Consider the following 24,749-nt stretch of genomic DNA (forward strand, 5'->3'; position numbering starts at 1 on the left):
TGGGGTAGCTTGGGTTGGTGCGCCGGGGCTGCTGTTGAGGGCCCGGGTCTCTGGGCTGCCCTGGTCTGCCTCTGACCGCCGTAGAGGCGTGGTCACATTTTCATGATCTCACTCACCACTCTTCATCACTGATCACTCCTTATTCCTCATGCTCTGCATGCTTACACAGTCAATGAGTTGTCCAGTGGGTTTATACACTAAGAGATAATTCTTTGGGTTTTTTTTTTTCCTGTGAGTTAGTATCTGGACGCTGTTGTGCTACTTTCATGATATGTCTTTTTGATTTGGTTATTATTTAAAAACTCTTAATGACTAGCAGCTCTGTTTTTGTGTAAAAGTTGTAGGAAATTTTCTGGTGTGTTCATGTACAGGTGTAACAGTTTGTTGTCTGGTGATGGTGTGGATTGAAGGGCCGTTTCCTTCTGTCTGTGATGTTTTTGTCTCCTTTTTTCTTTCCCTTTTCCTTCTTTTTGCTATTTTCCATCTTTCCCCTCCGGTCAGGTCCAGCAAGATTACATAGATTCCATGATTCAAAGTAAATAAATAAATAAATGAATCAGATTATCAAGAGGAGCCTCACCCATAAGCCTCCCCTTGGCAGAGCAAATTTGTTCAGCACGATACAGCAACCAGATTATCATTTTGCTTGCTATGATGCTGGACAGGACAAGTTAAAAAGAAAAAAAAACAAAAAAACAAATGAGGTACTTGACTGTCGGACATACTGTTAAATCTCTGGCAACATTACCAGCTACTGAATTCTGGTGTCAAAAGACATTAGTAATTGATCAGAGGTTGGCACTCCTATTACAGAGCATTATTTCAAACTTGGGTTTGCCAACTTTGCTTCATATCAACTGATTTTCAGAAAATATGGACAGATGCTTCATTTTCAGCATAAAGTTTCAGTTTCACAAAAACCGATGTGTTTCCCAAAAGTAAAACAAATACTAAACAAGTCCACAATTTACTATGGCAAGCCTCCTTTAATGCAGTTTTGAATAAAATTGTGTATATTTTGCAAGGCTAAATGTGCCTAATGTTGCATCTTTGAACACTAAATGAATCTTTATGGAAAAACCTGCATTGAAAATTAATGATGAGCTTCTTTAATTCATGATAACATTCATTATTCAGAGTATTGTTTGTCTTTGAATAGCATGGCTAACCTGCTAAACCTGCCAAAAATAAAAACTCTTTAATAGTAAAAAACTAAGAGGTGTTTCCAGTATTCCTACAAGGATTGTTTAACATTCGCTCATGAAATGTGAAGTAACAGCCAGGAAGACTAAGAACTAGGAGAAAAAGAAGTTCAGTATCAAAACTTCTCATCCAACTCATCTAACCCACTTAAAAATTGCTTGCTGTTTCAACAAATTGATATTTAAATAAATAAAAAGATAAAGCTTCTGTAGGCAGAAAAAATGTGCATATTCCTTAATTACCCCTTTTACTGTCTGTAAACTGCTGTCTTAAAGAGTCTAAAAGTAAAGGCTGATGTTTATGTGCCAGAGGATGATTTCTTTTCAAATGACAAAAACTGCTCTTGACAAATGTCAGATTTGCAGTACATCTGCTAAAACTTTTGAAACCGGCAACTTTTTCATATTCTGCAAAGCATAGCTTCTGACAATAGAGGGAGAAATTATTCTTTAATTAGCTCATGATTTGCATATGACAAAGGCAGCCCTGTAAAATAAAGTATGAGGTTAAAGCCCTCAAAATGAGATGGCTGAACAGAAGCAGACTACCTGTTGATGATCACACTGTCACCCTACATAAAGTAGCAGGAATAAAAGGCTAAATGCTTCTCTACAAACCTCCCGTTGGCTGTCTACATCAGTCAGAGCTGATGTTTAAGTTTTGAGGGCTGAGGGTAGAAGAGTAGCTGCACAGTTTGAGCCACTCTAATTTCAATCAAATAAGCTGCAGTGTGCCTAACGTTCAGTGCTGAGCCCTCTCATGGATCAATGGGCCTTGAGCCTTGATGATCTCTGGAATTGATTGTCTGCCTCATTGATCATTACCTCGGCATTAACCAATCATACGTCTCAATGGTAAACAAACACGCCAAATAAAGACATCCTTGGAATTTGGTCTCAGCAGGCGCTCTAGAGATGTGACAAAAATATATGAAGTGAAATCCCCTTTAGAAGAGAATATCAAATCATAAGAGCGCTTAATATTTCACTGGCTTGATGAAATATGCATTGTAGCCCAGAAAAGAGGAAAAATGCAACGATTTGGATGCATTATGTATGAGAAGGTCTGCTGGCGAAAATGACACTCCACTGCTGAATAATGGCCATTTTACTATCACCATAGCACAATGAGATTTTGTTATTACTACGTATTTCATCTGGAAAGTGCAGACACATTGCATTTTGTATTTAAGGCCTAACCTAAGTTTGCAGAGCACACAGATGGTTGTTAATGAACTAAAGCACTGACTGCAGTGTCCTTTGCCTCTCATGATAAACCTCACAGTGGTGCTGTCACTCAGCCCCAAAGGAACATTAAAGAAAAAAAGTGAATGAAGCAAATGTTTATTTAAACTCTAACAAGAGAAGACTGGTGGGATGTGGAAAAGGACCACTGTAGAGCTCAGCGACTTGCGTCATAATGGTTGTCACCATCACACATGGTTGTTTTTAGGAGGGACTCGTCTGGCCTGAAAAATAAAAAAATAGAGATTTACATGCACATGACATTCTTTGTTATCCAGTCTAACTGAATATAAAAAGCTGAAATCATAAACAGATTATACTGGTCCAAAAGGTCTGATGTTGGGATTTTTTAAGTTTATTTTTTGTTGGGTTAGTCTTAGTCTAACCCTTGTATTATATATATATATGTATATATATATATATATATATATATATATATATATATATATATATATATATGCACGTCTTCTGAAAAGTTAAAACTTTCCACATGCAAAGCAAATTAACTAGAAATTGAGTTACAGCCTAGACTTGCTATACAAGAGTCGGCCAGTCTGCTGATTTCCTGCGACCTGCAGAATGAAATGGCTGCTAAATAAGTACTAATTAGTTTGACATACATCACACCACACAGTGTTGAATGCTGAGGTTCAAAGTTCTTTTTATCACCTTCAAATACACAAATACACACTTACAGATAATAAGCCACAAATGTATTCCTTCTCTTCCAGTCTTCATTCCACAAGATTTTTTTTAAGTCAGAGCAGAATTTAACTTTATAAAATAGTGTATGGGACTTCTAATAGACATTGACATGCACACAGTTTCCTCAGACACCCTGACACAAATATAAAAAATACACATGCTTCACAGTGTTCCAACATGTTGGTATTTGCACATAAATCTTTTGGACAGTAATTTTAAAAAGTAAATGCACCAAAACAGGAGGCAGACTTAGGCACAGACTCTGGTGTTTGCAATGGACAAGTAAACCCGGCTTAGGGCTCAACTCTGTGTAGAACAAACAATGAAATGCTCATGGCCCAAACAAACAGTTTATCAACAGAGTGTGCAAGGAGGAGAGTAATTTGATGTAGCATGCCTTTCCTTGGAAAGCCTCTTTTCTATAATAAGTTACTCAGTGTGTTTTAAGGGTCAGTCCTTCCTGACTGATCCAGATATACAAAAGCTCACTGACTTCAGTTATTGGAGATGTCTGAAGCATCCTTATTTTATAGGGAAATAATGTGGTATTTTTGCAGTGAAGTCTTTTCTATTGCACCTACTATTTTCTGCAGCGTTAATTACGTGACACATCTCTCTGCTGAATGCAAATTATTACACTTGAGCTACAATACATGATTTCTGTTACAAAAGCCACTTTCATGTGCACATTTAGAGGGTAAAAAAAAGAAAAGCAGCACATCCTAGCACCAATCAGTCTGCCTCTTTTAAAAAGCATCAATAAACTCATGACAGTCAACTTGACTAAAATGAAGAGTGTGTGGATACTATAGAAAATGGCTCACTGATGTTTTAACTAGTCACTCTTCCAGTTTGAAGGTCACGGCCCTGAGTGCTCCAATTACCACTGGCACTAGTGTTGCCTTCACTTAATGACACTCATCTTTTCAACTCCATTGTTCATTGTTCATTTTATTTTGCACAATTAAAACATACATACCGATGATACAGGGTAGGGAGAGGCAAAAAAAAGCCCAAACAGGCATATATCAAGCCTTAACTTAAAACAAAACAACTATAAGAGAAAAAGATATATATTTAATCTTAATAAAACTAAACATGCAAACTGTAAAAAAAAAACATGTTTAAATGAAAACATACATATATAAAAGATTAAAAGTCAGCAATCAAATGGCCTTTTAAGCATCTCGCTATACTTTCTACACTATGACATGTGTTAGCTAAATGAGTAATATTTCATAATTTAGCCCCTCTGTATCTTACTGAAAATTGGCTGCACCTAGTGACTATCTGAGGAAGATGAAGATCTGCTGATTTTCGAGTTACATAAGAATGGGCCTTAATTAACTTGCAAAAAGACAGAGAACGATCAGGAATCTTTCCCAAGTACATCTTATTTAAAAAAAACACTAAACTGAAAAGTATTAATATCATAAATAGTGATAATTTTTAAATTCTTAAATAAAGGAATAGATTGAGCAGATGAGTCAGACCGGCATGTGACTAAAACTAGGTGTTTCTGTAGGACAAAAATTTATTGAAGAGTGGCTGGAAAAGTATTTGCTCAAACTTTTATAGTAAGAAACCTTCAGCTTTTTGAATATTTCCTCTTCTCCATGCTGCTGTCATTCTGGATGGCTACATCTCAAATTATTGCCTTCTTCTGTGGTTTTTCAACCAACACCGTGTCCAGTTGGCTAGCATTACTTGTTTACCAGTCTGGATATAGAACTTCTGCAGGATATCCACTAACTTTAGTGGCATTTCTGATCTTTGCCAGCATCTGTCAGTCCAAACTTGGTACAGTTGTTCCTGTTCACTATTACAGCCACCTGACCTGGTTATGCCACTGCATGAGTGCCACCTGTCTGCACCTTACACCCTGCTACCATGTGCTACACCTTACACCCTGCTACCATGTGCTAGACTGTCTCAAAGGCTTCTTGGCAAAGCCTGCACCAAGGATCATGTCTGGTGTGGAAGACCACAGCCTCTATCGTCACTGTGCTCAGTGCCTGTTTTGTCAGTTAGCTGAATTTCCTCTTCTTTATTTTCCATGTAACTCTGAGATAATTGTCATTGTTGCCTGCCAGATATAGCAGTTTTCATTTTCTGTTTTGTTGCATTAGTTGTAGCATTTGGACTTAATTTGGATTTTCTGCCCTGAAGGGTTTTGTTTGTAAGTTTTTTTTTCTTATTTTTGTCTACTTTTTTCCTCCCCCTTTGGGTTCCTGCATTTTGGTCCACTAACTCAGTGTCACACTTCAGCATTATTTTCGTTAAACACATATAATTAACCTCAGAAGAATTCAGTGATTTAAATAAACGAAAGCCAGTATTTGTCTTAGAGCTTTCCAACATTGTGCAATTCATAGAAGCAGCATGTTACATTGTGAAGCATAAAGAAACTGATTGTGTGGCTTAGTTGATCGACACATGTATTTATTAATGGGTTAACATTCAAGGAGAATATACCACCACCCATCACCATAAAAAGGGAATTCTCCCATGTCTTCGCCCCTCTGTGTGTCAAAGACATGGAAGATTTTCCTGAAGTAACAGTCAAAAGATTACTCTGCAATCAACAAGCAATCTTCTGTCTTTCTTGAATCAAACCATGCACACTGGGGGCTTGGCTGTTTAATGGCTAATCTCTCTCTCTCTCTCTCTCTCTCTACATATACATATACATATATATGTATATATATATATATATATATATATATATATATACATATATATGCTGTAGCCACTCTTCCAGTTTGGAGGTTAGTGGCTACAGCAGAGTAGCCAGAAGAGTGCAGTCCTAGGAACAGCAAAGATACTGCACAGAACCTTCAAGCTCCCAGGACCCGAGCGTAGATGGATGAGACCACCCACGGAGAGCGAGGGGACAATTTTATTTTTTTTATATATCACAAAAAAAAAAAAAAAAAAAAACATCTTTGCCGCTGTCATTTGTTTCTGATTTGAGTTGCTTCTGACGGCATCCAGCTGCTTTTTCATGCCCAGTCTTTTCAGTGCATATGTCTGCGATTAGGGGACTGAGATCTGCCTCATTGACATTCATGTATGCATTTGATGTCAAACTGTCTAAATATTTAAGACACCAGAAGGCAAAGGGAAGAAATCTAGGCACAATCATAAGATGCTGGATTATTGATTGATTGTTTTCACTACAGTCTGCACTGTGGAGTATCCTTATGCATGTGTCTTTAGAAGTGATGAGTTCATATCTATTAGCTTTTCTTTTGCAAGGGTTGTTAATTTACGAGTGTGTGCATGTGCATGCACACTTGGCCATGTCCACACCATGCTGTGTGCTTGCGTCACTGTGCACGGTTGCCTGTGTGGCTTTGCTTAAAACTTTAAATGCTGAAATTTGTGTAAAAGATATCAAAGCAAGGATAAGACTTGGACGCCATTTGGATGACAGGAAAATTTTACCCTGGCAGTGATATGCCTTTTATGGCAGCACTTTGATGGTAAAAAAAAAAAAAAAAAAAAAGACATTTCCTTTTCTTATTCTTATTTCCTGATGAAAAAAGTCACACCTAGTTTATCAAAGCTCTCGCAACAAAGTATTTCTAACACGTAAAGGCATCAGAAATTAAACTTCAATTCAGCTTACTTTATTGGTATCCTCAATTACCCTTTTAATTGGAAGCTTGTGTATTTTGGAAAATAATCCAAAGCCATTTTCTTGTAAATGTTTTATTTTCTAAACATGATCTTTAATTTCCAATTTGTGTATTCCAAAATATGTTATCAAATGGGGATATTATACTAATCATGGGCCAACTTTCCCCCTCCACTCTCTTACCACTTCTCAGCTCCCTATATGACTAGAATTAATTTTAATTTTATTAGTCTTTTGTTATCAATAATCTCAATTAAATAGTGAGCTGCATGCCAAGTTTAGTCACTATTATTAAGTATGATGCACTGCAGAGTGGAATGCATGTGAAGTGAAGTGGTGAGTAAAGAAATTATATTAAAGCTATTTGAAATGTTGTGAGCATGTTCACTAAGCACACAGATCTATAATAGTTATTAACAACAACTAAAACTGCCAAAAGTAAAGCTCAGTATGAAATATACCACACATATATTAGCCAATGTTCTGTTATAAAGCAATCATTAAAACTATGTGCTTCGGACTCATTTTGATGCTGTCATTGCTGTACAGCTGGGGCTATAAACTTCACAACTATGTGTTTCTGCCCCTAGCATCAGGTAGCAGCTGTGTTTTGCTGTACAGCACCATGTCACATGACAGCCACTGTATTCCAAAAGTCTGGCTGTTTTGGACATGCACCATGGGTTAAAAAAAAAAGAAAAGAAACAATAAAAAAGCACAAAGAAACTAAAAAGACATTGTCAGTGGAAGCAAAGAAGAAAAAGAGAGAATGTAATAGAGCAAGAGATAAGACATGAGTAAACATCAGACTGAGTTTTAGTTGCTACAAAGAGCTCAGAGAAGAGACAGGATGCAAAACGGATGCTGAATAACTTAACTTGGTGTTAGGGGGTGCAAAAGTGTAAAAGTCTGCCCAAGTTCAGAAGTGTCTGTATAATGAATTTAATGTATGTATAAATGTAGAAATATTTTTTTCTGTTACACATCCTTTGCAAGGGTATATTTAAACCCAAATCTTGAACCTATCACATCACAGACCCAGAAACAATAAGAAATCTAAACAATGTCATGTATTTTTGTTTTATAAACCTGACAAAACAGTGACTGTAGACACAAGATGTAAAGAAAAGGCACCTAAATTACAGTCTTCCACAGTGTATTTACATAACCAATGTTCATGATAAACCTCTACTTTTACCGATCGCATCTGATTTTAGCTATCTTGTTAGTCCTATTACTTTTGCCTGCAGTGTAAACGTAGACACATTATCATAAAGTAGGTTTTATAAGCTAGAACACTAACAGATTATTGCACTCTTTTCCAAAGTGTGTCCCAATATGTCTGCTGGTTTGTGCAAGCTGCAATTTCTTCTCCATTTGTTTCCATGCTACATTAATCTTACACTGTAACAAATTTTCCTGTTAAATTACAGTTAACTACTGGCAGCTAGAGTTGCCAGCTTGAAACTGTTAATCTACAGTATATCTACTGTAATCTACAGCAACAGTATATTACTGTAAAAACATTACAGTACTGTGCTGTACATAAAACAAACATTACAGTATTATACTGTCAGTTCTTTGCCATTATACTGTTATTTTACAGTTCTTACAGTATTCTCCATTAACAACTTATTACTGTAAAACTATATCAAAATCCTACAAAATGTTATCTTTAAAGTGAAAAGTAAAACTATACTACTAATAAATTAAAACAGCCATAAGAAAGAGCTCAGACAAGAGATGGCCTCACAACATTGATATTTATTAAAACTGAACTTTTGTAGTATCCATAAAATCCACAAGCATCATTACTTGACTGTCATATTTTTTCTTGAACTATGACATGGGATTTAGATCACATTACATTTATTAAACTTTGTGTTGTCCTACTGGGTCAAAATTGATCGAGGCTGGTTTGACTGTTTGCAAACAGAATAGAAATCATCAGCCAATTCAAATCCTCTTCACTTTACTGCTTGTTATTTTTTCCTCTTCCTTCCTCCGTTCACCAAAACATTGAAACAGTTCAGTTAAAGTCACTGCATAGCAGCTAAGAACAAAGTAAAAGCTAACTTCATTACACACATTTCACAACAATAAAAACTAAACATAAACAGGTTTTCAACAACTGTGAGTAAAAAAATTGACCATGGGCACCTGAGACAGTTTGAACTAAATAAACCCCCACTCAAAGTCCATCAAATTTTTTAGGAGAGTGGCCACATGGGGATTCACCGTTGTTGCCTTTTTGTGGACCAGCTTCCCCGTCCTCTTTGACACCACTTTTCCCTGGCTGGTCTTTCCTCCCCTTTCGGGATTGATCCCAATGAGGCGCCTAAAATGAAATAATAGAGAAATTATATAAGATATTAGGTGTGGTAACTAAAAATAATTTCATATGGAACCCTTTCACATTAACTGAAAAAAGAATTAAGATGCATTTATATGATAATCACCTCAGTGACTCAAAATGATGAGAGGATGAAAATTTGATTTTTTTTTTAAAAACTATCAGTGAGAAATAAGAAAACATTCATGATTGAGGATTACAATAGATCAGCTGCTACAATTAAAACAGAATTTATTTAACTAATTTGAGGCATTAGGAAACATGTCATATTTGGGAAATTTGTTGGCAGTGATTTCTAAGAATTTAGTTCTTCAAAGTTCAAAATGTATCTACTTTTTGAAGACTGTATTTCAGGTCAACTTAAGAAAGGCTGTTAGAGAAGGACACATTGCTCAATAAGAGCATCACACAGACTGACATGGTCAGTCTGACCAGCCCCATCCTTAAGATGGGTTCCAAAAGGAAGCAGGCTATGGTTTGACTTCCTTTTGGAACTTTACAGTTGTCTCAGTTAGCTTCCGATTTGTCTCTCTCCCTGTCTGACTCTGTGTGTGTCTGTTTAACTCAGTGTGTGTCTGTTTAACTCAGTGTGTGTCTGTTTAACTCAGTGTGTGTCTGTTTAACTCAGTGTGTGTCTGTTTAACTCAGTGTGTGTCTGTTTAACTCAGTGTGTGTCTGTCTGACACAGTGTGTGTCTGTCTAACTCAGTGTGTTTTTGTCTCAGTGTGTGTCTGTCTAACTCAGTGTGTTTCTGTCTGACAGTGTGTTTCTGTCTGACACAGTGTGTGTCTGTCTAACTCAGTGTGTTTCTGTCTAACTCAGTGTGTGTCTGTCTAACTCAGTGTGTTTCTGTCTCAGTGTGTGTCTGTCTAACTCAGTGTGTTTCTGTCTGACAGTGTGTTTCTGTCTGACACAGTGTGTGTCTGTCTAACTCAGTGTGTTTCTGTCTAACTCAGTGTGTTTCTGTCTGACACAGTGTGTGTCTGTCTGACTCAGTGTGTGTCTGTCTAACTCAGTGTGTTTCTGTCTGACAGTGTGTTTCTGTCTGACACAGTGTGTGTCTGTCTAACTCAGTGTGTGTCTGTCTAACTCAGTGTGTTTCTGTCTCAGTGTGTGTCTGTCTAACTCAGTGTGTTTCTGTCTGACAGTGTGTTTCTGTCTGACACAGTGTGTGTCTGTCTGACTCAGTGTGTGTCTGTCTAACACAGTGTGTTTCTGTCTGACAGTGTGTTTCTGTCTGACAGTGTGTGTCTGTCTAACTCAGTGTGTTTCTGTCTAACTCAGTGTGTTTCTGTCTGACACAGTGTGTGTCTGTCTGACTCAGTGTGTTTCTGTCTAACTCAGTGTGTTTCTGTCTAACTCAGTGTGTTTCTGTCTAACTCGGTGTGTTTCTGTCTAACTCAGTGTGTGTCTGTCTAACTCAGTGTGTTTCTGTCTAACTCGGTGTGTTTCTGTCTAACTCGGTGTGTGTCTGTCTGACTCAGTGTGTTTCTGTCTAACTCGGTGTGTGTCTGTCTGACTCAGTGTGTTTCTGTCTAATTCAGTGTGTTTCTGTCTGACACAGTGTGTGTCTGTCTAACTCAGTGTGTTTCTGTCTAACTCAGTGTGTTTCTGTCTGACACAGTGTGTGTCTGTCTGACTCAGTGTGTTTCTGTCTAACTCAGTGTGTTTCTGTCTAACTCAGTGTGTGTCTGTCTAACTCGGTGTGTTTCTGTCTAACTCGGTGTGTGTCTGTCTGACTCAGTGTGTTTCTGTCTAACTCGGTGTGTGTCTGTCTGACTCAGTGTGTTTCTGTCTAATTCAGTGTGTTTCTGTCTAACTCGGTGTGTTTCTGTCTAACTCAGTGTGTTTCTGTCTAACTCGGTGTGTGTCTGTCTGACTCAGTGTGTTTCTGTCTAACTCAGTGTGTTTCTGTCTAACTCAGTGTGTTTCTGTCTAACTCAGTGTGTTTCTGTCTAACTCGGTGTGTGTCTGTCTGACTCAGTGTGTTTCTGTCTAATTCAGTGTGTTTCTGTCTAACTCGGTGTGTTTCTGTCTAACTCAGTGTGTTTCTGTCTAACTCGGTGTGTGTCTGTCTGACTCAGTGTGTTTCTGTCTAACTCGGTGTGTGTCTGTCTGACTCAGTGTGCATGTTTCTGTCTAACTCTGTGTGTGTCTCTCTGTCTGACTCAGTGTGTCTCTCTTATGATCCCTCTCTGACATACACACGCTCCAGCAGTCTTATTGCAGGTGTCTTTTACAAGTAAATGTTTTTTTCAGCTGCCCTTCCCTCACACTCATTAATGTAGGTGCTCCAACATGGCTGCCGCTCTCGGGCGTGGGTGGCTGCATTAGCAGCATTCAAAATTTCTTTAGAAATGTTGTAATTGTAAAATGAATATATAAGCATGGCTTATATTAAATAACAATTCAATATTCCTAAACAAGAGCTGGGAAGAGGGGTAACACATTCAAACAATATTTCTGACACAAAATTTACCTTTGCACAAACTCCAGGGTCCTTGCAGCTTCTTCTTGGTATTCCAGGTTGAACACGTAGAATGTTGCGAAAACTGCAGCAAGCCCTGAGATGAAGGTTTTTTGGGTGCCTTCACAGATGACCTGGCTTTCAATGCTGATCATCCAGTGGCCCAATGTGACTCCATCACCAGCAACTGATGCAGACAACAATCATGGAAAAGAAATATGGGTGTAAGAGCCCTGGACAAGAAGTTTAAAGAAAAAGTAACATAATATATATAGTTTTTTACTTTTGCCATTACTATTTTGTCTATTTTGTCCAACTTGGAGTTCTTTTTTGTTGTTTCACTAGTGTTTTAGGTCAATAATCCCAGCAACGCGATTGAACTGTGGTGCTAAGAGGAAATTAGGACATAAATGTGTTCAGTATATTCATTGCAATGTCTGTGTATTTTGCAGGATAACACATTAAAGACAGAACATAAAAAGTTACACCGTTACACTCAGACTCAATTTGTTCTATATTCCATGTAATGCTGTTATGATACTTACCCAGTAGAATCAGTCGTGGAGTGGTTGGGAGGGTCAGGGTTCACTCTACATCAGCTGCAGTGGCAGACATCTGTAAAACATGAACAGTATTCAAATTAAGAATGGAATTCCATGTACAGTCATGGTAGACAACTATGAGTCCGCATGTGCCTGACATGAGCAAATGTGTTCCTGCAGGCCTTACCACATATATTACAAGTTATCATGTTATCGTTTACCCTACAGACCTTCACAAAAAAATTATTTCACTTACACTTAATATTTAAAATGCTCTTTCAAGAAAAAAGTCATTCCCCAACAACTTGTTAACCGTTAGCTATATTACACTAAGTCCACTTTGAAGCTGCCTTAAGCTTTTTGCATCAACCTTTATAACGGTGTCTCCCTATAAACTCCTTTAAATCGTTTTACATGTAGAATACCGCAACAAATTGTAAAATTGAACCTTGTAGCAATCACAAAGAATGACCGACCAGCTCAAGCTAGCAACGTGCTTCAACAGAAAGTTTAACTTTTATCCGCAGTTGCTAAAAGAGTGAATAGCATGCTAGCTTACAACAGGTAAATGCTAATCCAACAAAAAAATCACATAATATCGTATTCTCACTTTAGCAAGATGATATTTACCTTTTTAACAAAGCCTTGGGAGGAGGGTTGATGACGGAACGCTGCTCACTTGATGAGAAGAGGGAAAGCGTGTCACTTGAAGTGTTCCGTCCAGCTTGGTGCTCTCAGTTTAACAATCCGGATGAAACGTAATTCCTCTCTTCTTGTTAGTGTTTCCTCAATCTTGAATAAACACACTGATGTGTAGACCTATTTTAAATTCACTTAATTTTCTAATTTTGTTCAGATGTCTAACTGAACGGACCAAAGAACATGTCTCAACCGAAAAAGAAAAGAAATACTATATTATACTGTAGGATTATGGTGGCTTGCTGTAAAAAAAAAAAAAAAAATACTGCTCTGTACTGTAATAGTTTCCAGAAGCTTGCCATTAATATTTTCTCTCTTAAAGACGTCAGAAATTACAGTATTCAACTGTATTAATGGAGAACAGTATACTACTGTTAAAAATATCCAGTATTTTTACAGCAATTTGTTACAGTGTAGAGTTGTTATGGTTTAAGCTGGAGTACATCATAAAAACATGCCTCCTACCACAACTCATCCAGATTCACATTTTTTTTTTTTTTTTTTTACTCAAACTCCACAATTTACATGGCTTATCTGAACTGTTGTGGTTTGTTTATTACACAATGTTTCCATTGTCATATTTATTAACACTTCTTTCCATACTACAGTCTTATTAGTTGGTTAGTAGTTGGAGGTAAAAAATATGTTAAACTGCAGGATGATCAAGCTAAAAAAAAACGGTACATTGTACAGTATGTTCTGGGCTTCACAGACTTGTTGCAATGTCAGGTTACAAAAATGCTGCTCAGTAACTTGTTTTGTGATGAATGTACAAATGTAATGGGGTGGAAACAAACCACTTTTTAATCAGATTATTCACAGCTTTCAAATTATTTAATTATGATTAATAACACTTTTAAACTGATCGTGATTAATCGCAACTTACAAATTAATATTGATGAATCACAATTCCAACAATGCCTGAAATTTGCCCATTTTCACTGTATTGTAGACAGTTAGAGCCATTGCTTACAAATATTTAAAGATAACTGACCTTCCCTTGAGTATATACCCAATGTGCGGGTGCAAAGGCACAAGTTTGCACAGTGTGGAGATAAAGGACAGCAGGAGAAGGTGTGGGAGAGGTGTGAAGCAGATGAAAAGGGAGGTCATATGAGCAAGGGGAGCAGAGGTGGCAGAAGAGCTTGAAGATGAATGGAAGAAAGGTTCTCCTTGTCTTTCTTCCACTTGTGTCCCCAACATGCAGCTGCTGAACTTTAAAATGCTGCAGCACCCACCTCTCACCCTGCCTTGTGTCTAACACAGATCAGGTTGTGAGGGTTTGACACTGATACTCACCCTCACCATTTGTTGTAGAGTTCCACATACACCTGCTGCCATCAGCTTCAATCCAGTATGTTAGAGGAGGGGGGGAGCACACAAAAGGAGACAAAGAGAAAATGGCATTTTGCAGAAAATTGAGAGGCACAAAGAGAATGTTGATGAAAAGCATAGAAAAATTTAGGGGGGATTGAAAAAGGTTGTGCTATTTCATTTCAAAGGCATTTTTGGTTCCCTGCCTTTGATGCAAAAGAAAACAGCTTTACTTGATGATAGAGAACAGAATCGATTTGTGGGGTTCCTTTTTTCATGAATAATCCCACTGCTGCAAATAATACTGATACAAAACTAACCCTCTAGAAAAACAGTGCGTTGGACATTTGCCACTTGGCCTATTTCCTTCCACTTTATCTTTAAGTAGGAATCAGTTTGGTGTTTTAAAGAAAGTTTTTTCTCTCTTTGTTGATTGACCTGCATACTGAATGATTCAGTGTTGTAAAGAATAATCCTCATACATAGAAAATATGCAATAAGAATACAAAATCTGTTGTACAAGAACATAAATGACTTAAATTATAGCGCATCCTCTTGTTGGTTTTCTATCCTGGCTGAAATAGTTTCACTCAAAAATTCATCTGTACAAATCTGAAATTGCCAGTCTGATTCCATAGTATTGAAAAGGGAATCAAAGTGTTTCCACAGTAATTATATATGCTCCACTCACATGGTCAGATGGAGTGCAACAGAACTACAAAGACACCTAGTCTTTGTTAGTTTGCAGTGTAAAATTACAGATCACATCTACAGCATTTATGAGCTGAAATCAAATAAGGTCTTTTTCCAGTCCTGTGATAATAGAGACAGTAAAATTTGTCAATAACAAGCAACAAAGTATGCATTCAGTTTAATGTTTAAAAGCAACGTAGCTAATGATTGGAGGCATGTGTCTTATCGGCACTTAAATCTTACAAGATACTGTCTGCACTCTGCTGCACTGTAAACTCATTTTCATTGCAAGCTGTAAATGCCAGTGTTCTGGCAAAGTCTGGGGCATCTTTCGATGCATAAGTTGTGTCGATGCACCTACCACAAGAACATAAGAGATTTAACATCTTGTCATTAAACATCAGATTTTTTTTAGCTATGAACTAATGGCAGTTTCATTAAGAAGCTGCAGGAAGAGGTTGAAAAGCAGTTGGACGTATATTTTTTACTCCTTGTTTTTTTTTTGTTTGTTTGTTTGTTTTTGTTTTTTTTTTTTGTCCTCATTTCCCTTATGCTTACATTTTATGTTCAGTTTCAGTCCACTGCATTGAATATGATTTACAACAAACCTTGCATTTGAAAGTGGAGCTGTAGGTCTTTATTGTAAATCAGATACAGTTTTACGCTGGATTTTAACTATAGCTGTTGTGTTGCATTTTACCTGATCAGACCAGGGAATCGGTCCATTCAGGAATCGCAACTATTAACGCAAATTCATCCACTCCTCATTAATATTACATGTCCTTCCAATTTTGTTTAATCACTATCATTTTATTGTAACTGTCAAAAATAACAGCACTTCTCCATGTTACCCGATAAGGAAAGTTGATGATGTATGTTTATGTGTGCTTGATTTTATTTATTGAACTGTGGCTGGCAGCAATATACCAGACACATCTAGCCTGCTCAACCCAGAGAGGAAGAAAAAAAAGTAAAGCATCTGTCATGTAAAATCATTACCAAGGCCCGTTCATGACACCTTCCCAGTGTTCTGCTGGAAAGTGAAAGTAAGTTGTTTTGTACCATGTGCAACATTTTGGTGAAGGTCAAACAAAGCCTGTCAATTTGCAAACATTTTTCTACTGAAGTAAATCACCTTGATGTGGTTTATAATGCCCAGATCTGCTGCAAATGCTGAAAGAATCAGAATTTTGTTTTGTTATGTTTTGGCTTGTTGTGTGAACAGTAAGTTGCAGCTTCGAGAGCAGTCTGTAGTAGAACACAAGCAATACTTACCAAATTGCAGTTTACATTTTTCTACTGCAAACCCTCACAGATGAATATGTGAAGTACAAGAACATATTAAGAAAATTAGAAAGATGAGTTTGTAAGTTCCAGATATGCCTAAATCGGGTATATATATATATATATATATATATATACATTCATTTATATAATATTTTCTGTACCGCTTTGTCCAAAAACGGTCGTCAGGAAGCTGCAGCCTATCCCAGCAATTAACAGGCGAAAGGTTGTCGGTCCATCGTAGGGCCAACATAGAGACAAACAACCTGCACCTCACGCCCACACTCACTCCTAGGGAGGATTTAGAGTGACCAATAAACCTAATATGCATGTCTTTGGATGGTAGTAGAAAACCAGAGTACCCAGTTTGAATTCCAAAAAACACGGAACATTTGTCTGTTTACCATTTCCGGTACACAGATTAAAGCGACGCACACACCTGAGCTCGGCTAAAGGTGTGTCCCAATTCAGTGTCCGCCCACTTCAGACTGTGCAGCCTACGTAGGCTACAGTGTCCTCTGTAGTCTACACACTTCGAAGTCTGCTTAACATTTGTGAAATGGGACAGCCTACCTAGTCAACAAGAATTTCCCAGAGCTAAGGTGTAGTTTAAAAAAAAAAACATTCTTTTGTTGTCTGGTGATGGTGTGGATTGAAGGGTCGTTTCCTTCTGTCTGTGATCTTTTTGTCTCCTTTCTTCTTTCCCTTTTGCTCTTTTTGCTATTTTCCATCTTTTTCTGTCCCCTCCGGTCAGGTCCAGCAAGATTACATAGATTCCGTGATTCAAAGTAAATAAATAAATAAATGAATCAGATTATCAAGAGGAGCCTTACCCATAGGCCTCCCCTTGGCAGAGCAAATTTGTTCAGCACGATACAGCAACCAGATTATCATTTTGCTTGCTATGATGCTGGACAGGACAAGTTAAAAAAAAAAAAAAAAAAAACATTCTTTTTTTTTAACAAGACTGAAACCTACACTTCTGAGCTCGGTTGCTGATTCACCACCGTCTTTTGCGCAATGAATTCTGGGAGAAAAGAGGCCGCGAAGGATGCATCACTAGCAGCCTTCCTTTGAGGCCAAACGAAGTGCGGATCTGAAGAGTGGATTCGGAGGGTCCTTCAAATTCTGTGACTGCAGAATTGTGACCCATAATATATTAAAATTGCTTCCGTCCCCCATATGTTTTTCCAGTATTTTTCAGTTTCCAGCCTTGGTGGGTTTGTGTGTATGGTATTATCCTGCCATACATATATATACAATATATATATATATATATATATATATATATATATATATAATTAAAATTATTTATTTCTGGTACATTTAAATCACTTTACAACAGCTTCTGTTACAACTTTTCACAAAAGCTGCAACACAATCAGGCATTTCAAGCTGAAACATTGATATGTTGCAGAGTCATGTCAGAGCCCTCTTTTTGCACCATTAAGCAATGCTTTCCTTTCTGCAAAAGGACGAATAAAGTAACACTGGTACTATGCAGCAGTTCCCAGTTTACTAGATAGTGATAGGGAAGATATACACTACCGTTCAAAAGTTTGGGGTCACTTCCCTATTGAATCCCATGGCAAAGTGACCCCAAACTTTTGAACGGTAGTGTACCCAGTTGTAACCATAATGGTTACAGTCCTTCATGGAGAGAGCGATAACACAAGGAAACCATTAAATTTAAACACTGATAACACAATCTAACCCAGGTTTTTGACATTCAAACTGTGATGACCATCTTCCTAAGACAAACCACATCAGAGCGTCAAAGACTGCTTCTGAGTAATCTATTCTCTTCCCTTTCTCCTACATTACTGTTTTCTTTTCTCAACTCGTCACCTTTTTTAACCTTAATGTCCTCCTCTCTGTTGCTTCTTTGAAGAGGCAGGTGGAGGTGTCCAATATTACTCTGAGCTAGAATAGTTGCTATTCTTCTTGGATCTCTATGCACCACAGGGTGCTTATTTAGTCATACATGAATGAAAAACTGTCCTTCCCTGTGACTGCCTGATAACACAAAATGAGCATTGGATCTTAAACAGGTTGTTTCACTTGCTTAAACTGGGCTTTTTCTGGAAAACAAATTACAAGTACATCCATACTCAAAGATGAGAGTTTAAGCTTGAGTCTAGATGCATTCTATTTATTTTCAGCCTTGTAAGGTAAAGGCTGATTTTTTTTCCATCACATTTACTTCTATGTTGTTCCTCTATCTTAAGAATTCTGTTAAATATTGAAAACAGGATATTAGGAACTTAAATCTTCAGTCCTCCTGCACCAAGGACCAAGTCATATTGCTGCCCTTTAATAAACATGAGATTATTTCCCCAAATAAAATGCATGTCTGAAAGTTCTTCATCACAAGTGAATAAGACCAGCCTTTAGAGTGCTTCCTAACTTATCACACTCATCAAAAGTGCATCAAAAACAGACAATTTCAGATACAGCTGCACACAAAGATATTGCTGTGTGTAAAAGGGCATTGCATCATTTCCTTTTCTATAGTAATTAGTAATTATGAATAACAGCTAGAGCACCTTTTTTGTCACCAAGCAGAGGTCTGAAGGTGGATGCTACATGGTATTACGCTCACAGACATGCTGCGCTTGGCAGGAAACACATGGCAGAATTAGAAATACGATCTCAGTAATTGTACATATTCATGTCAATAAAAACAGCATGGCTTTTTACTGCTGTGAATAAATGGCTTTATTTTAAATTAAGCCAGACATAATAAAGCCAGAAGAATTTGTGTAATTTTTGTCCTGCTGTTGGCTTGTAAGCTGGCAATTTCACAGGACTAGAAAAAGTCAGTGATAGCTGTGATCACACATTTTCACCTCTTCCTTCACTGTCAGCAAGAGAGCGAGAGGTTGAGAGGTTTCTACAGATATAACATGTTATAGATGAGCGATAAGCGCTGCTATCTGTGATCACAGCCACTTACTTTCATTGCTTTGGCCTCGATGATGCTTTTGGGAAATCATCCACCAATATGTACCATGTGTTTCCTATTAGTTTAGTGTTTTTGTTTGTTTGTTTTTTATCTCTCTCATGCTGTATGGTAACTGCCAGAATTTATTTAATTATTTCTTTATTTATTAACCTTTTCCTACTTGCGTTTACTTGTATTTGGCCATTCGGGAGGTTTTTGTTTATTTATTTGTTGTTAAAATCCATTAATGCTTTAACCACTGCACAGTGAAGGTAATTGCAAGAATGTCAGTTACTTTTTTGGCATTTCATTGCTGCAAGTTTTCCTAAAAACAAGCGTTATATTACTTTGAGCCTTGCAATAAACAGTTTTCTGTGAACCTACACTATTCCAATTAGGTCTTGGTAAGCATCATAATTAAAATGACATTCACTGCAATAGAAACCTTTTTAAAAAAAGGAAAGAAGCAGAGCCTATGTGCTTGGCTAAATACCACAAGAGAGAAACTTTACTTTTCTAAAAAGGCTCTTCAAACAACCCCCTCTGTTAACTTCATTCAAAGCTTTAAACGATCAGATTTACTGATATTTAGACACTGTCTCGTCCAATTTATAGCATAGTAACTTTGTACATCTTGGCACTTGTGTCATTAAGTTTTGCCATAGCACACTTATTCTGCATGTAAGCAAATGTTCTGTTTGGAGAGCTTCCTGTGGCTGTTTCTTTAGCAAGCTGTCCACAATATTTTGTGTTTTTCAGTCAGTTCTCTCAAGCGTGTCTGATGGAAAACATTTTAATATGTAACGCAGTTTACACCTGCCACATAATAGCTTGCACTTCCAAATTTACTTGCTTAATTGAAACCTGAAGCACATTTTACATTTAATTCTTTCGAATTGCCTCTGTTACTTTACTGATTGTGTGAAAGGATGTGGATTCTGGACAAAAAAAAGTTACTTTTTATGCACCACAGAGCCAGCATGTCAGCACTACAGTATGGAGAGAAAATAGGTTTTTAAAATGGTCACAAATGAGTTTTATAAATGGGCAACAAACTGCATTTGATTTTTGGTACTCATATGAATCTACAAAAGGAGGAAGGAAATCGTGTCAGTATAGGTCAAATAGTAATCCAAATGTCCACAGGACAATCTGGATTGATATGAGAGCTTTGGACTGATTAAAATATCGTAACATCAACCTGTTCCACTGTTTTCACCTTCTGTCTCACGTTGATTCTAATTGGTTTCCAAAAGGAAGAGTGTTGGTAACTGGAAACCACCATATGTGCCTGACTTCAACATCATATTGGACTGATGCTCTGCTGCACCAGGTTTTGGTAGTTTATCGCTGCTGCTGTCAGGTGAGAGGTGGGGTTGTAGTCTGGACAGGTTGTCAGTCCATCGCAGGATCAGCACAGGGATATAAAAGACAAGCATCCATATTCATTCCCACTTACTCCTAAGGATCACCAAGATGCATGTTTTTGGATGATGGGAGGAAACAAGAGCTCCTGGAGAAAACTCATTCATAATACGCAGGGAAGGAGGGCAACATTTATGTAACCCAGAAAGTGTATTCATTTAAAAAATTTTAAAGCCGTAACTGTTAAACTGCAACACTTTTCAGCTATTACACATTCTTGTTTAAGGCATAGAAAAAGTAAATGTTACATAGACAGAGAAAATGTTTGACCGTTACATTTGAAAAGAAACTGAGAACAAATGTATGAATATGAACCAGATCAAAGACAGATAAATGAACTATGTTTTTAAAATTTGAGTATTTAATTCATCACATTAAGGGACCTATGAGTCTTCAATTAAAAATTGATGTTCCTCATTTAGAGTACATTAAAAGAGCTGATTTCTCCATGTGGTACATCAGCTAAAGACCCTGGATTCTTTAGAGGTCAGTGTACATAACAATATTCTATTCTACATATGGTCACAATGTACAGTTTTACAGTTTGTTTATTGTCATATCTGTTGCTCTCAGTGTCTCATGGAAAAACTATATATACATACATATATATATATATATATATATATATATATATACACTACCGTTCAAAAGTTTGGGGTCACTTTGCCATGGGATTCAATAGGGAAGTGACCCCAAACTTTTGAACGGTAGTGTATATATATATATATATATATATATATATATATATATATATATGTATATATATACAGTGTTGGGAAAGTTACTTCCCAAGTGTAATATATTTCACATTACCAGTTACTTTCAATTTTAAGTAATACATTTCTTTACAATATTACTCTCTGTATAAAGTAATAAGTAACATATTACTTTTCAGTTACTTTTCACCAAAATAAGCATTTAGGACAAGGCATTACGCAATGAAGGTGCGCAATATTTTGTCATGGTGAATAGTTCTCATTTAAATGTAGTTCCTCATTATTATAGTATGTGTGTGGCAACAAAGTCTAATGAGGTTGCATCAGAAAGTAGTTGTTAATATGAACTGCTGAATTACAATAATGTAATGATATGGAAGAATTAAACGACATGATGTGATACAAACTCTTGTTCTACACCTCATTGTTCTTTTCGATTTCTCTGATGTATTCAAAATAGTGAGAGTAAACCCACTTAGAAAATGTCGAGTGGGTTGCCATCATTCCTCGTCCTTTTCTTCTTCTTCTTCTGTTAATTTAAAGCCGCCGCCCTCGTCTTCTTCTTCTTCCTCTTCTTCTTCTTCTTCTACTTCATATTTATTTTCGGCTGTTGCGCGATGGTTGTTTTATTATTTATTTGTCTGATGTTTATACTGACAGTTGGGATTGTAACGCATTACCGGACTCATTTACTGTAATAATATTACCAAAATATAGTTAGTAACTCGTTGTATTACTTCGTTACTGCCAAACGTAGTATATTAGAGTAACGAGTTACCTTTGTAACGCGTTACCCCCAACACTGTATATATATATATATATATATATATATATATATATATATATATACATTTTTTCTTATGTCATCTTTAGTGTTTCGTCTACAAGAAGCTGCTTCTAACACATAACTAATATCAGGATAAATAAAGCATGTTTAAGAAGCAGGGGTCTCATGCTTGCAAAGCAGTTGGACAAAAGGCAAATATTTTCCAGCCAAGAGAGAAGTTTATCTTCTCAAGTCAGTGCAAACTAAAAGATGTGTTGTAATTCTCAGAATTTTCCATAAGTTGAATACGTCCTTCCTTCTCTTGAGGCTGATGCACACTTTTCCACTTGTAGAGAACGTCTGTATTTTCTCTCCTGCGGTCTTCATGGAAGACTTGGTAATGGTATGCGAACCTCCTGGAGTGGCGAAGTAGATTCCATGTTGTGGAGCTGACTGTGTGCCAAACTGAATGTACCAAACTGTCAGCTTGATTGCTGCTAATGTTCCTGCGTTATTTTCATTGGATTAGTTGTTTTTCATTGAAAGTTCCTTTTTAATTTTACAATTCTTTTTTCTCAGATTTGATCTATTTCTTTAATTCCTTAGCTGATTTTTTTTTTTTTTTACTTGTATGTAAATGTTCTTACAATGTTAAGAGTCAACCAATTTAAAAATATAACTGTTAAATTAATATATTTTGGAAAACAGCTAAGATAATAAGAACTGGATTAGTGGCCAAACACGTTGGACCTACATTTACCATCCATATTTTTAGTCCTATTATTACAACACAACACATATGCTATACATGGTTTCCTAGATTTTCCAAGAATGTATAAATTAAACCAAAATTTTAACACTTGTTTTTATGAAAATGTCTTAGAAAGCCAAAATCATATGTTTTCTTTATGTTTTTGCATTTATCTTTTTTTCCACAGTGAAAAAGCTGAATAAAGTTCCATCAAGTGTAGTAATTCTATAATTTGTGCCTGGTTTCTTGAGACTATTACATTTTTCCTGACACGTGGGCCAATCGGCAGATAACGAGCAGTAAAAGAGGCTTTTTTATGTCTCCTTTCTGAATGTTCCAGTTGATCAGCTTGTTCCACATGCAGTAACACATAGACTTTGAAATTGGTTGTGTCAATATCAACCCCTTTTAGTTCTCTATTTTTGTATAAATTCTGAAGAAAATCTTTGTAGAACCTATGTATGCAGTTTTGCAGAGCTTACCTTCAGTCTATGAGCTGATCGTAAGTCACTTTAGTGAGGGTTAATGTTGAAAAGGCCAAAGCTAAATTACCTCTCAATAGCAAACTCTGAGACATATGATTCCCAAAGTTCATGGTAGCCCATTAAATCTATTTGACATCCAAAGCTTAAGACTGAATATGTCAAGGTAACGTGCAAAGAAAACCTTATAGAAATGGTTAAAAATATTGATGCATCCTCAAATGAGCTCTTCACAAAGTCTTCTGCTCAGATTTTGGCATTTTAAAAGTAGGTGATTAGGTATAAATAAGGGACCAAGGCAAACAGCATTTTCCCTTACATCTCTGCCATTTTTTATCCTCTCCGATGGTCATCGGACTTATTGCTAAAGACAGCATGGCTCCTTCTCAATTAGGACAGAACAGACACAACATGTGGCAGTGTGAAATCCACTGTGACACCACTATCTACTAGTGCCAACAAAGAGAAAAGGGAAGGGAGAGGAGTTAGAGTTTAGCTTAGAGAATAAAATATGATGGCAAGGAAGGCTAAGGAGTGGGAGGATAAATGAGGAATGATCCCTTATTGTGCTTGTCTTATGAGGGGCATCCATCAACAGTGACACCCGGACAAATAAAAACCCTTTTTCCCCCCATATTCAATTATATGGTATTTGGCAAGTTTTACACACAATTCTGCACACAAGCACACATCAATCTATACAGGCAAAAGGAAAAAACAAAACAAAAACACAGCGGTTCATATACATGCACTGAATCACAATAAAATGTGACTTACATTTTTGCATCATTCTCGCCCATGGTTGGTTAATCTCTGCTGAATAATAGGAGTTGCACAGTGGTAGCGATGTAATGTGTAGCTGTGTAACAGTTTCATGAAACATAAGAATGAGGATGGAAAGAGAGCCGAGTCGCAGCTGCAGCATGGGTGCCGAAACTCCCACGCAAATTAAAGTCAGACGCAAATTTAGATGCATAGCAGAGGTTCCTCCAAACTTTAGAGAGGGTTGAAAATGGAACTGTTAGCAGCCTTGTTTGTTTGAAGCAAAGATGGGGTTATCGAACTCTTTGAGGAGCTGGCTCCAAAATCCTAAAGAAAAAGCAACTAATTAAAATATTATTTTTTAAAAAGGCTCAAACAAAGCAGAGAAGTTGAATTGAGAAACCAAAGGAAAAAAAAACAGATGAATGATGAGGATGTAAAATAGATGGCCAGGTGAAATGTGGTTCCCAGATTGTTTTTCTTTAAGACCCCCCCCCCCAATGCAACAAGTAAAAAGCCATGACCCCACTCCGTGCTGAAACCCTGCTTGGCTTGATGTTTTCATTAGCTGGCTTCTCACCACAAATAACACATTCTGTCCCCTTCCTTTTAAGCTAACTATCAACATATAGGCTTACATATCTGCACTGTGGAATTTTTCAGACATGTTTCATTAATGAAATAATATAAGAAAAGTCAAGGTTGCCAGGACAGACATGACCTCAGCTCACTGACCTCCCTAAAGATTATGAATGAAAA

General features: G+C 37.0%; 1 protein-coding gene across 1 annotated transcript in view; it reads right to left on the reverse strand.

The window, feature by feature from the left end:
- Positions 1–2,635: 2,635 nt before the first annotated feature.
- Positions 2,636–24,749, reverse strand: part of LOC121628056 — a 35,553-nt gene continuing 13,439 nt past the window's right edge. The window contains exons 6-7 of the mRNA XM_041966956.1: positions 14,153–14,197; positions 2,636–2,671 (exon numbers count right to left, since the gene is read on the reverse strand). Coding sequence (XP_041822890.1) covers positions 2,636–2,671; positions 14,153–14,197 — 81 coding nt within the window. The remainder of the gene's footprint in view (positions 2,672–14,152; positions 14,198–24,749) is intronic.

This window comes from Melanotaenia boesemani, chromosome 17, assembly GCF_017639745.1.
Source record: "Melanotaenia boesemani isolate fMelBoe1 chromosome 17, fMelBoe1.pri, whole genome shotgun sequence".
In the NCBI taxonomy this organism is placed as follows: Eukaryota; Metazoa; Chordata; class Actinopteri; order Atheriniformes; family Melanotaeniidae; genus Melanotaenia; species Melanotaenia boesemani.